The 15,153-nt window shown below is 31.1% G+C and overlaps 1 protein-coding gene across 5 annotated transcripts in view; it reads left to right on the top strand.

The window, feature by feature from the left end:
* The window catches only part of Vps13a (vacuolar protein sorting 13 homolog A), a 259,327-nt gene that overhangs the window by 138,917 nt on the left and 105,257 nt on the right, over positions 1–15,153 (top strand). For all 5 annotated transcript variants that reach the window (XM_077797003.1, XM_077797002.1, XM_077797006.1 and 2 more), the window contains exons 40-46: positions 3,002–3,094; positions 3,493–3,849; positions 4,184–4,285; positions 5,688–5,846; positions 5,993–6,248; positions 7,484–7,644; positions 12,033–12,136. In XM_077797003.1, coding sequence (XP_077653129.1) covers positions 3,002–3,094; positions 3,493–3,849; positions 4,184–4,285; positions 5,688–5,846; positions 5,993–6,248; positions 7,484–7,644; positions 12,033–12,136 — 1,232 coding nt within the window. The remainder of the gene's footprint in view (positions 1–3,001; positions 3,095–3,492; positions 3,850–4,183; positions 4,286–5,687; positions 5,847–5,992; positions 6,249–7,483; positions 7,645–12,032; positions 12,137–15,153) is intronic.

Genomic DNA, 15,153 nt, shown 5'->3' with positions numbered 1-15,153 from the left:
GTTATTTGTTTCACATTATTATAAAACTAATATGTATAGTGTTTTGTTCCAGAAGTAAGATGCTGTTGTAATAATTTATTTTAAATGTGGGAGCATCTTTGGAACTGGGCAGTAAGTAGACATTAGAGAAATTTTGAAAATGGTAGAGTAAGTCTTAATTATATCAAACACACTCTTGACAAAAATGTGGTGAAGGAGAACACTATCAGTGAGGACTCAGAGGAGAATAAAATATACATTATTGGAAACTTGGTGGAAGAGGAGATTGGTGCACAGTGATTAAAAAACTTCACAGAATTGACTTATGGTTACATAGAAAATGGAACTTGTGACAAAGTTTGGCATGTATAGCTAAAGAGATTGCCACTTACCTGTTTTTTTGCTGTTTATAATAAAATACTGTAAGACAGAAATAAATTGTGGAAAAATGTTAAAAAGAACCAGAATTTAATGATTTTGATAATTCTCAGCCTTTCCAAATGACAAAAGCTTCTAGAAAGTAGAATGGGTGTCTAGAGGGTAATCTGGAGGAAAGATCGTGTGATTATATAATGTTTTGCTAACACCTAAGAAAGAGAAATGTTCAGTCCCTTAAAGGTCCCCTTCACAAGATTAGGATTTGTTTGGTATCTTAATCCAGAAGGCCTCTAGAAAGCACAAGGGTGTTACTCATTAGTCTTCTCATGAGGAGACCAGGTTTTCTTAAAAAAGAGATATTTGGATGTGGCTTTTGTCTAATGGAATGAATTCTCATGAAATCCACAAAAGACTTGCAGACTTCCTGAGAAAATTATTTTGCCTGAAACACTATTATATTTAGACTGACAAGGACTGAGTATCAAATGAATAGAGACTCTTGAACCCCCAAAATTCTACCATTGAGGGGAAGAATGATAAAACTATAAAGGTACAGATTTTCCCTATCTTTTATAAAGAAGGAAGGAAGATTTAGAGAGAGGAGCTGAGAGATAATTATTCCCAGGTTTGAAAACTGAATCAAGAAACTCATTTGCCTGGCTAGATTTCAGAATTTTTTTGGACTTTGTTGGCTTCTTTTTTCATTCTTTTTCCCCATTTGAACTGGAGTATATGTAAACTGTTGTCCTAGTTAGTGTATTCCACCATCAAGTGTTGGGAGTGGTGGATGCTGGTAACTCACCTCAAGTTTTAGAAGGAGCGAAATTGTGTCTCAAAAACTATTTTTAATGGATTACATCCAGGAACTTCATCTGCAGCTGGTTATGATTTACATTTTAAACTTTATGTTGATAAAAAATAGATGAAATTTTGAATCAGTTTGACATACAAGTCAGATATATGATGAAATACATAAATTTTAGGAAAGGGTAAATATATTTTGCATTTGGGAGAGACATAAGTTGTTCGACAGGCCAGAGGACAGAACTCTGCTTACCACAGTTAGGGAAAATTCAATTAGTTTTAAATTATATTACAGAATTAATTAGTACACCTAATGTATTTGTAAATTTTCAATTTGCTTTGCCTTTTATAGCTTTTCCTTAAGTAGATGAACTTTTTTCATTTTAGTTGTACAGCATTAATACTGTGATAAGATTTTATTTTAGTGATTTTAGTGAAGTAAAATACATAGTATAAGTTCTTTAGATTTTTCATATATTTAAGAGTATGAAAGAAGTGTTGAGACAGGCATGTGTGCTTTTTTGTCTTTCGCCATGTGACGCCATGTGCCACTTCTGGACCCTGTGAGCAAAAAAGGTCATTACCAGAACTGAGCTGATGCCAATACCATGCCCTTGAACCAGGAGTCTTCTCTTGGAGTGAAATTATCTTTCCCAGGAATATGTGTCTTCCTGATAATATCAGCCACATTGCTCCAAATGTTTTGCATGCTATTATATGAACACTTCGGTCTGACACATCTCTTCTCAGATAAAGCCCTTTAGATGATTGTTGAACCCTCAGAAGAAAATAAAATGAGAAGAATTGGGATATATTCTACTTTGCAAAACAGTGAAGTAGATTGGGGTTGCTATACTGGTGAGCATGTGGAACTGAATACCCTTGGAATTCCCTATAAAAATAGGAAAAATTTAATATCCTGTCTAGGGGACTATAAAATGAAGATGCCAAGAGTCAAGAATCTAGGAGTCTTCTCTTAGCTTGGTGATACAGACTTAAGATTCCTCATAAGATTGCAATGAAGCTGTCAGCTGGGGAATCAGTTTTCTGAAGCTTTACTTGGCAAGAATCCAAAGGATTCTTATATTTTCTGCCAAAGTGGGTGACCAAAAGAGAAGGATAAAAATATCATTAATGATGGAAGCTGCAGTGACTTTAAGAGTATAACCTCTATATTTTATTGGCCACATGTTCAGAGCCACCTTATAGGATGACAATTGTAAGATTTATGATCATATGTACTGTCTCATTAATTTATGTCAACAATGGAATGAGATAAAAATGGCTGCTAATCATTTGATACTCAGTAGTACATATATTGACTGACATTTTGATCAAATGGGTATTCTGATTTTTTTATACCTTTATTGTATTTATTTGTTCAGTTTTATGCGGTGCTAAGGATCAAACCCAGTGCCTCCCACATGCTAGGCAACCACTGTTACCACTGATCTGCAGCCCCAGCCCCTATTCTGACTTTTTGATGTTAATGCCCAACCAATTGTTAAATATTTTGATTCTTAGTTCTTGAGATAGGTATTATTATCCTCATGTTATAGATGTTGAGTATGAGGTTTCTAGAACTCAATTCCTCATTAAATAAATGCCAGAACCGGGGGAATAACATTTCTATTTAATGTGTTACATTAACATTCTTGCAAATGCAATTATTAATACTTTATTATAAAGAATGATTAGCGATTAAGAAGTGTTGAATCAGTTGGTTGCTTACAGTTAGTTACTTTTTATTTAACATAGCTTTATTAGTATAAAGGTCTTGAAATAGAAATATTTTAATATTTGAATGTTAATTTAGTGGTAATATTTTTTTTTCTCATAGGTTTTGCAGCCCTGTGACTTGTTTTTTCAGTCTACTCAGACAGGTACAGATCCACAAGTGATTGATATTTCAGTAAAATCCCTTACACTAAAGGTGGGTTAAAATATAATCACTCAAATATTTTAGTACACTTTTTTTTTTTAAAAAAGTAGTAAAACATAGAAACAAGCAATTATTATAGCAAGTTTTTAAATCATTAAATAAGCAAAAAATTAGTTTTTGATAAGTTTTTGATAAGTTTTATTACTGACATTCAACAGCTTTTATTAATATCTACTATCGTACATATAGTTGAAATTATACTTGATAGTTCAATATTTACAAGATTCATGTAAATACTTAACAGATTGAAGTTAGTTATAGTAATGTAAAAATTAATGTAAGCAACAAATTATATCTCCTATTTTGTGTTAATAATGTTTAATATTAATTGCTTATGATTATTTAGCAAATGTATTTAATGTATTTTGAAATTTTGTTTTTCCATTTAGGTTTCACCAGTTATCATAAATACCATGATTACTATAACTTCAGCACTTTATACAACTAAAGAAACCACCCCAAAAGAGATGGCTTCTTCTTCAGCACATTTATGGGAAAAGAAGGATACAAAGAATTTAAAAATGTGGTTTCTTGAAGGGTCAAATGAAACTGAAAAAATATCTCCCTCAGTTGAATTGGTACCCAAAGGAGAGATGATGAAATTGAACATTGATTCTATTTTTCTGGTTCTTGAGGCTGGAGTTGGTCATAGAACAGTGCCTATGCTTTTGGCAAAGTCATGTTTTTCAGGGGAAGGCAAAAACTGGAGTAGTCTAATAAATCTCCACTGTCAGCTTGAGCTAGAAGTAAGCATATGTTTATTCTTGTAGTTTTTATAACAAATAGTACTATGTATAAAATACTTTAGGTATTATATGTAGATATTTATGCCTTTAGAGAGGATTTTATCTCAAGTAAATTATGAAGGGCAAATCTGGACCATTATTTGTTAGCCAATCCAGGAAGGTGCTGAGGGAGGGATTATATTGTAGGAAGCTCCTGAATGACATGCAGTGTGTTTTTCATGCAGAAGAAATAGCATGGCCAGAGTCATGTTTACAGGAACCATTGTGGAAGATCATTTTTTAAACTATCAAGATGCTTCAATTCATTTAAAAAGATTAAAAATTCTTTCTTTAGGTTCATTATTATAATGAAATGTTTGGTGTATGGGAGCCATTGCTTGAACCACTAGAAATTGACCAGACTGAAGACTTTAGACCATGGAATCTTGGAATCAAGGTAAATATATATATTTATGTATATATTTGTATATAATATATATATATATATAATGTGTGTGTATATATATTTATGAAGTGTGTGTTTAATGACTTTATTTGAGCCATTTATATTCATAGCAAAATTGAGAAGATACAGAGATTTTTTCCATATACTCTTTGCCACTCTACATGCCTGACTTTGTATTACTATCCCCCATCAAAGTATATTTGAAGTCTGAAAAGAAGATGAACTCTAGATAGGGCAGAGGAGTGGAAGGGGAAGGGAGGGGGCAGGGGGTTAGCAAAGATGGTAGCATATGATGGACATCATTATCCAAAGTACATGTATGAAGACACGAATTCGTGTCAATATACTTTATACACAACCAGAGATATATTAAAAAAAAGTTTTCAAAAATTGATGTCTACACCACATTTAGACACTTTAATTTTAATCATAGCAAAGTTGAAGTTTTCTCATTGTCAACTTTGCGCACATTCTTCCCTATTTGACCTCTGAATGTGATTTTCAAATCCAAAGCCAGTGCTACCTGTCCTTCTAGTACAAATAATTAACATTACTGATGTATAAGGCATTGTTCTGAATAAAATATATTTGCTTTAATCCCCACAATGCACCCCCACCACCACCACTGAAGATGATGCAGTTTTTATCAACATTTGTAACTGGACTAAGACCAGAGAGGTTAATGGACTTCCATAAAGTAATAATAACTACAAAGTAGAATAGATGGTATGCAAATTTAGCTGCAGTCCCCATTCTTCGCTATATTATGTGTTTTTTTAGGTTGTGGTCTATTCCAGGTTTCTTTTACTTTCTGGAGGGAATATTTTTCTAACAATCTTATCTTTCTATTCATAAAACTTTATAGAGAAAAATGTGTATTTTTTGCTTAAAAGATATTGTAAATTTATGTAATCATGATAATCAGGGCTTTTAGATGGACAAATAGTGCTTCTGAAGCAGAGATTTTAGTATTACCAGCATGTTTGCTGCCTAATAGTGACTAGTCAAACTACAAACAAATTTTTAGGGGCTTTAAAGCCACTTAAAGTAACAACAGAAATGGCTAGCCTGGCATGCCCAGGTTAATGTATTATATCACTTGATTTAATTTTCGAGATATTTTTAGATGAAGGATTTAGATAAGTGAATTCCTTTGGTAATTTTTACGTCAGAATATGCACGGCAAGTAGGTCTTTGAATCCTAAAACAGGGTAAATGTTATTGATTCTTAATGATGGCATGTCCAAGTAAATTTAGCAATGAATGAATTTACTGCCCTTTGTAATAACAATATTATTGGATTTGTCTCAAGTTTGTTTTTACTTTGTAGAATGAATTATGTTGTGTTCCTAGAAGTGAATTCTTTTTTATATGTCACAATTTATCATTTTAGATGAAAAAGAAAGCAAAACAAGCTATTGTTGAGTCAGATTCTGAAGAAGAAAACTACAAAGTGCCAGAATATAAAACTGTCATCAGTTTCTATTCAAAAGATCAGTTAAACATTACATTATCCAAATGTGGCCTTGTAATGTTAAGTAATTTAGTTAAGGTAAGAAAATTTGAAACTTTTAATGTTGATATAATGGACTGAGTTGACCCCTTTTTTGAGTACATTTATTGTTAATTTAAGTGTCATGTATTCTGCTTATCATTTAGTTCTTCACATTTTCATTTAAGAAAACTGTTCCTCATTAGGCATTTACCGAAGCTGCTACTGGATCTGCACCTGTCTTTGTAAGGGATCTAGCACCATTTATGATTTTAAATTGTCTTGGACTTACGATCTCTGTTTCACCAAGTGATTCTTTTAATGTACTCAATGTTCCTCTGGCAAAGTCATATACATTAAAAAATATGCAAAGTTTAAGTATGGATTATGTACGAACTAAGGACAATGACCATTTTAATGCAATGACCAGCCTAAGCAGCAAACTCTTCTTCATTCTTCTTAGTAAGTGATAAATTTCCTTCTTGACGTTTTATTCCAAATTCCATTTTACCTATTTGTAGTGTGTATATGTATAAGCTATATGGTATATATGTAGGTGTGTGTGTTGTTGGGATGGTGGTGGTGGATTTTTAATAGATTGAGGCCTTTTTTTTTTTTTTTTTTTTTTGCCTTTGCAGCACTTTGGTTTCTTTCATCACTAATTATGTGTTGTTCAAATCTACTTTATTTATGTTCTCCATTTATTTAGAGCAGGCTAGTTAACTGCTTTATTGTGGGGAGGAAAAAATGTTGTATCTCTTCTAGTTTTTATAAACCATAGGTATTTGGTGAATGTTTTAGTCATATGTGGTATAAAGTATTAGATATTCTACCAGTTTTGTAGCTTAGTGAATTCAAAGAGTTTGAATTCATACAAAATTCTTAAATTGTCATACTACCTGGTCATTATGAAAAACAGTTCCAAATCTTTACCCTTACCACTTTCTGATACTCTGATATTTATGTAGCTATCAAGGAGAGGGCATCATTTGAAAAAGGTAATTCAATTTGGGGGACAGGGAGCAGACTACAAAAATGTTGCTCATTCTTCTAGTTAAGAAATAATGCATAATTGGTGTTTCAGAGCATTGTCAGTGGATTGATCAGTTTTAGCTCTGTTTGTTTTTGCACTAACATTTCTATGATTGAGAATAAAGTGAGTGAAATTTATATAAATAAGAAACTTCACAACTCAATACAACATGTATATATTAGGTAAGTATATACAGAATTTTGTTTAATCAAATCCAAGATATAGCTAAAAAGTTACAGAAGTAGTTGAAATAAATGAAAATTAAAAAATTTCAGTTCCTTCAGTATTTTCCAATGTCTGTCTCAAGGTATTAGTGACAGCAACTCAGAGATCACTATTCTTGAATTTTATAATAATAATTATCATTGCTTAGATATTTTTAAAAGGTTTAAACTGGGCCCAGTGATGCATACCTAAAATCCCAGCTACTCAGGAGGCCAACCTGGGCAACTTAGACCCTATCTCAAATTTAAAAATACATAAAAATAAAAAAAAAATAGGATGTGGATCAGTAGTAGAGTACCCTTGGGTTCAATCTCCATATCACAAAACACAAAAAAATAAAACTTTAAGACCATCATCTGATATTTTGGTATTTACCATATGTAAAATTAATATATAGTAAATTACAGTAAAAACTTTCAAACATCTGTATTTAATTTAGCTCCTGTTAACCACTCGACTGCTGATAAGATTCCTTTAACAAAAGTAGGACGATGTCTGTACACTGTAAGACACAGAGAATCTGGAGTTGAAAGATCTATTGTTTGTCAAATTGATGCAGTAGAAGGAAGTAAGAAGATAACAGTTCGCTCACCAGTGCAGGTATGAAATGATTGATTTGGAGGGGAGATTCTTCATGTTTACTTATTATTACTAAATGGATACAAACTATAATAGAAGTAGGTTAATATCAAAGAATATCTCATCAGTAGCCACACTACTAGGAGAATTTGTTCAGTATATATCTTAAAATTCTTTTATAGAATGGCTTTATAAGATATTATGTAAGAAAAATCATCAATATGTTCTTTAGGTTTTTATAATATATACATATATATGTATATATATTTATATATATATATATCCTTTCTTTGCAATTAGAAAAAATTATATAGCTTTATCAAGGTATAGACAATAAACTGCATATATTTTAAATTGAGTTTTGGTATAAAAACACGAAACTTGACCATAGTCAAGGTAATAAACATATTTATTACCAAAAAACTTCCCCTTTTCCCAACTTCCCCATTCCTACGTATCCACTAATCTGTTCTCAATGTGCATTATTATATAGTCTTGAATTTTATATAAATGGAATACAGAGTCGAATTTAACTTCTTTCACTCAACAAAATTTTATATGTATCAACTTCTGTGAATAGTGTTGTTACATGTAGTTGCAGAGAAGTAATCCATTATATGGAGATACCATATATCCATTTTGAGTGATTTTTTAAAAATATTTTTTTAGTTGTGAATGGACACATTAACTTTATTTTATTTATGTATTTTTATATGGTGCTGATAATTGAACCCAGTGCCTCACACATGCTAGGCAAAGGCTTTCCCACTGAGCTACAACACCAGCCTCTCTAGTGATTCTTTGTATACATTGCAAGGTAAAGATTGAGGATCCGTCTTTCCAGATGACTTTCCAATTGTTCCAACTCAGATTGTATTTTACCCAACAAATTTTCTTGATACTTGCCAAAAGTTATTTGGCCATAATAAGATGGTTTATTTCTAAACTTGTATTGTTTTTCATTAATCTGTTTGTCTTTATGCTGTCTTTATGCTGGTACCACATCATCTTGATTATTAAGTCTTGAAATCAGGTAGTAAAAATTGTCCCTCTTTAGTTCTTTCTATTTCTCTTTAAATTTTAGTCAGGTTATTTATTTTTGTCAAAATGTGATAAAATCGACTTTTTTTTAAATTTAAATTTTCAGTTATCTATTACTAGCATTTAGAAATAGATTATTTTTCTATTAACTCAGATTGTACAGCCTTACTGTACTCAATGTATTCTAGTAGATTTAAACCGTTGTGTAGCTTTAGACGATTATAATTTCTGCAAATAAATACATTTTTACTTCATCATTTTTAATTTAATTTTTTTTGCCTTTTTTCTTGAGCTTATTGAGAAGATCTTTAAAAATTTTGTTGAGATGATAGACTAAATTTCTTTAAAAATGTTTCATCAACTCTGCATTCCTAGGATAAATCTCATTTGATCATGAAGTATATTATTGGACTGTTTTCTAAAATTGTGATTAAAATTTTTTAATTTATGTTCACAGAGAATCTTTGTCTCGAATTTTAATGTTTTGTGTGTCTTGTGGGAAAGTTTTAAACTATGGTTTCAATTGATTTGTTATCTACTACTGTTTTTGGTGGTATTAGGAACCAAACCCAGGATCTTGCATATGCTGGGCAAATGTTTTACGATCTACACCTGAACTCTGCCTTCAGCCTTTTCTGTTACTTTTCATTCATGAAATTTATCTGTCTCACCTAAACTGATGAATTTGGTAACATTAAAGTGTTAATAATATTCCATTATTTCAATGTGTAAATTTGCATTGACAGTCAATTTTTAGAGCAATGACCTTAAATAGACTTTATCTAAAATATATCATTAGGTCCTTAAAACATTTTGTTGATTGTTATTTACTTACCTTCCCTCAATACAGACAAATCAATTGAGATTACTATTCATATTTTTTAATACTGATAAAAGAGACAAGCTGCATATCTGTGAGGTATTAGTTAAGTACTCCACAGAGCCATTGCAAATGAAAAAGAATTTGGAAGGAAGGAGGGAAGACAGGAATGAAGGAAGGAGAAAAGTAGAAGAAAAAGGAAGAAAAAGAAAAATAGAATTAAAGATTGCTATAATATATTATCTGATGTATCCATATGTTAAATCATTCTTTTTCAAAAGCAAGAATAGAGATTTTTAAAACAGCATATATAAAACTGAACATTTGTTGTATCTTACAGGTTTGTTTTTTGTGTGTTTGTTTGTGGGGAGTATGTTATTTATACAGATAAACAAAATATCCTGGGATTGTGCCCTGGATATTTATGGATGGGAATGATTTAGAGTTTCTTTGTTATGCTTTCCTATATTATTAAATGTTCTCATATATGAGTTCATTACTTTTAGTATTCAGCAGAAATAGAATTTGTCAAGCTCACAGAACTAGTTAATAGTAGAGCCAGGATTTGATTACATGCATGTGTGTGTGTGTGTGTATAATGTTTATACCTTAGTTGTTCATGTCCCTCTCCTATTACTCTGCTGCTGTATAGTGAAAAACTTTAGGATAAACTTATACTTTTTTAAAAAACAAAGAACAGAAATGTATTTCTCACACTTTGGAGGCTTGGGAAGTCCAGGATCAAGAGGCACCAGCTTGAGTGTCTTGTGAGAACTGCTCAACACTGTGATTCTAAGATTGTACCTTACTGTTGAGAGGATGTAGCAATAAGATGTGGTCCTGGAATCAGATGGTGGAAGGCAGAAAGGCAAGAGGGACTGGATGCTGTGTCCCCAAGGACAGAAGAGAAAAATGGGAAGGGCTGCAGAAGGCTTTTATGATTCCTTTTTCCAGATATTTGGTCTTCTTTCCTAGTTTTAAACAACTAGTTTATTCTCTGCTTCCAACCGACTTTTTCCACACTAAATTTGACTGGGTAAACAAAGCAAAATCACACTTTGGTAACTAACTTCACATTCCAAATATGCACTATTGGAAGCATGTAGATGTTAGTAGGTTTCATTTGCATCAGTGGCAAGTTGAGTGAAAAATTTATTCAAAAATTTGTAATCAAAAAATGTGATTATAAAACTTACACCTAATGTCTCTTATTTGAACTGAACATTGCTGATTTGATATCAAATCTTTTCCTTAGGAAGATTTTTCAGTTGTATTTTTAATTTTGAGAAGTTTATTATATATAGTCCTTTCTGTCCACAGCATGGAATATAACAAGTGTTGACATTTAAATTTTTTTCTTCAAATTAAAAAAAATGAGTAAAGTTGAAGTCATCTATTTTGTTTCCTTCTTAGTCTGTATTTGCTTTTTTATTCTTATAGAAAATACCAATTTGGTGATATGAGAGATATATGTTTATTTTTATCTATGATAATATATTCTGTTGCATAAATAATCAATTCTAAGAAAATTGTTTTGTCTTGTGTGTGTGTGTGTGTGTGTGTGTGTGTGTGATGCCAAGTTCAGACCCAGGGCTTTTCACATGGTAGGCAAGAATTCTAACACTAACATCACCAGCAAGAAAGTTTTCTTAATTATTGCAGTATTTATGAGATGGTTTCTTTGTTTCTTAATAAGATCAGTAAGGTCAGTGTTGTAGAGAACATGACTATTTTTTGGTGCATATATGTAAATATTTCTCTGGATATATGACAGGAGAAAACTTGCTAAGTCTTTAAATAGGTATATATTTATTTCTTTGCCCAAGTATTTTCTGAATAATTTTTATCAATTTGTATTATATCAGCAGTGTGCAGGTGTTCCTGTTCACATTTTTTTTAGATGTTGATATTATAAGGCTTGTGATTTTTTGCTAGCCTTATGGTATGAAAACATACCTAATGATTATAATTTGCATCATATTGATTTCTAGGAAAGTTGAGTATTTTTTCATCTGTTTATTGGTCATTCAAGTTTTCTCTTCTGCAAATCACTTGCTTATATTGTTTTCATTTTTCTCTATTACAATTTTCTTAATGATTTCACAGATTTTTGTATGTATGCTGATTATTGATTCTTTATTAACTATATTTTAACATTTTCCAACCTGTCACATTTTTCACTTCTGTCATATAAATAATAAATTGATATTTTTTTCTGTGGATTTTCTTCTTCTGTTTCTGCCTAAATAAAAACATATCTCTAAATAAATTAATCCCTGTCTCAAGGTGAAGAAATTATTATCTTTCACCTCTTGAGATGTTTAAAGTTTTATTTTTAAATTCATTTCTTTTCATTTTTTTTTTTGTAAAGCTGAGAACCTTTCCATATATTTTTTAGGATAAATGATTCTGTTTTCTTCTATTTTATATGAGCAAGATGAATGTTGCCTAATAGTATCTTTGTTTTACTGTATTTTATATGGACATATAAAAATAATTTAGGTTCTTATAGTAGTAATATTAAAGATGAGTTATTTTTCTTTTGCAGATTAGAAATCATTTTTCAATTCCAATCTCTGTTTATGAAGGAGATACCTTATTGGGAATTGCTTCACCTGAAAATGAATTCAACATACCATTAGCATCTTACCGGTAATTTTTTCTTTATTTTTTGTTGCTATTTCATAAAGTTTTTAGTTTTAGATGCTATGTGAATATTTATTTTTAACTTATTAAATTTTCATCAAATTTATCCTGTTGATTATCTATTTTATTTAGATTTAAAGAATCCTAGGTGGTTCTTTTCAAAAGAAATATTATTTAATGTATAATTAATTTGTACCATGTAAATTATTTATGTTTTTGCTGGTAAAACAATTACTACATGCTTGCAGAATGATCACCTTAACCATAGTCATGTATATTCATGAGTTTTACAGATGTTTAAGAATATGATTGATGGTTCCAAGATTTATATATCGTGGCCTGATTTTTACTTTTCAAAACTATTATAATAGAATTTTGGTGAAATTCCTTTTGAAAAAATATCTTTTAATATAAACACTTCTCTGTTACTTGGTTAGGGGTAGAGTAATATAAATGCATTAATGGTTAAATGTTTATAATATTTTGATTTAATTTGATGTAAATGTTTTAAGAAAAAATTAACAAAATGCTAGTCTTATAATTGTAGATTTAACATTGTAACAAATAAATATTATTTGGGCTATTTAATTTACAATTGAAAATAATCTCTTTTGTGGAGAATGGATTCTCTTGAAGAATTATCCTTCTCTAAAATTAAGCATTGTAGTTTGTTTAAATGCCATTTCAGAATACACTCTAAAAATGCTAGGGAAGGAAAAAGGTGATACTACAGTTTTTAACTGTCCCCTAGTTCTGTTCTTTCTGATCCAAGCCTGAAAGTTTATGGTGGTGTTCTAAATGCTTAGAAAGCAGTCTTAATAGTTCAGGGCACATATTTTCACATAGATAGACCTACAAACCCTAACATGTATTTTATTACTTAATTCAGAAGTGCTGAGGGAAAGAATTGTTGAGAGAATAACAGCAAAAATAGTTGTTTACAATATCAGACATGTTCTAGAAAGTTTTTTGGGTTGGTTAAAAGACAAATTTTATATAACTTGTAAGATGTTTAAAAATTTCTATGAAGAACTTTTAAACCATTTAATAATATTTAATAATAGTTAATGACATTCATCATTAAAAAAAAAAAAAACGGCAAGGCATTGGCACCAAAAGAGAGACTTAGACCAATGGTACAGAATAGAAGAAACAGAGACAAACCCACATGAATCCAATTATCTTATACTAGACAAAGTTGCCAGAAACATACATTGGGGAGAAGATAGCCTCTTCAACAAATGGTGCAGGGAAAACTAGAAGTCCACATGTAGCAAAAATGAAATTAAACCCCTATCTCTCACCTTGCACAAAAATCAACTCAAAGGGGATCAAGGACCTAGGCACTAGAACAGAGACCCTGTGCCTAATAGAAGAAAAAGTAGTCCAAATCTCCACCATATCAGCTTAGGTACTGCCTTTCTTAACAAGACCCCTGAAGCACAAGAAGTGAAATTAAGAATCAATAAATGGGATGAAATCAAACTAAAAAGCTTCTTCATAGCAAAGGAAACAATCAACAACATGAAGAGAGAGCCTACAGAATGGAAGAAAATCTTTAACTACATGCACCAACATTAGTCTCCAGAATATTAAAGAACTCAAAAAACTTAACACCAAAAACAAACAAATAACACAATCACTAAATGGGCTAAGAAGCTGAATCGACACTTCACAGAAGAAATACAATCGATCATCAAATAGACAAAAAATGTTCAACACCCCTAGCAATTAGAGAAATGCAAATCAAAACTACACTGAGATTTTATCTCACTCCATTCAGAATGGCAATCATCAAGCATACAAGCAACAACAAATGTTGGCAAGGATGTGGGGGAAAAGATACATTCATACATTGCTTGTGGGGCTGTGAATTGGTACAACCACTATGAAAGCAGTGTGGAGATTCCTCAGAAAACTTGGAAGGGAACCACCATTTGACCTAGTTATCCCTCTTCTCAACATATACCTAAAGGATTTAAAATCAGCCTACTACAGTGATGTAGCCACATCAATATTTATAGCAGCTCAATTCATAGTAGCCAAACCATGGAACCAATTTAGGGGGTGCCCTTCAACAGCTGATTGGATAAAGAAATTATGGTATATGTACACAATGAAATATTACTTAAAGAAGAATGAAATTATGGCATTTGCTGATAAATGGATGGAGCTAGAGAATATCATGCTAAGCAAAATAAGCCATTCCCATAGAACCAAAGACTGAATGTTTTCTCTACTATGTGGATACTAATTCACAGTGGTGGTGGGAAGAATAGAGGTACTTTGTATTAGTCAGAAGGGAGTGAAGGGAGGGGAGGAAGTATGGGGTGGGAAGTACTGTGGAAGGAATCAGACATTATTACCCTATATGCATATATGATTACATACTAGTGTAATTCTACATCATTTACAACCAGAAGAATGAAAAATTATACTCCATTTATGTATGATACATCAAAAATGCATTCTAATGTAATGTATAACTCATTAGAACAAATTTTTAAAAAACAGTTAATGGCATTCTGGTTTTTAAGAATATCTGCCAAATATTTTGTGACTCTGTAGAAGAGAAAAGAATATCTTTGTACTTTTGTTCAAGGCTAAATAATACTTCATTACATGAAATTTAATCTTCCCTAATTAGAGTTATTATTGACTAATCAGCAAGAATTTTGCATTAATTCAATGATTAGATGTACGTGCACTTAAATATTTATGAGATGAGGGCTTAAATTAACAAATGGTATTTTTCTCTATAGAATTTGACTGTACTCATCCTTAAATTTAATTAATAAATATTTATCAAGTGTTGTGTTGTGGGTGAGACATGGTAATATACCAAAATAAATTGGACATGATTGTTACCATTAAGAGATTGATACATTTTCTAAATATATTAGGTAGAAAAAAATGGATTTTAGAGAGTTACTGAAAGTGTTACTAGGAACTGTTAAAAACCAAGGATTAGTGATTGACTTCTGGGGAAGGTACATGAAGAACAGATAAAATATAGTAATGTT

This window comes from Urocitellus parryii, chromosome 4 (assembly GCF_045843805.1).
Source record: "Urocitellus parryii isolate mUroPar1 chromosome 4, mUroPar1.hap1, whole genome shotgun sequence".
Classification (NCBI taxonomy): Eukaryota; Metazoa; Chordata; class Mammalia; order Rodentia; family Sciuridae; genus Urocitellus; species Urocitellus parryii.
Note: the sequence above shows the minus strand (reverse complement) of the source record. Positions and strands in the feature narration are given on the sequence as shown.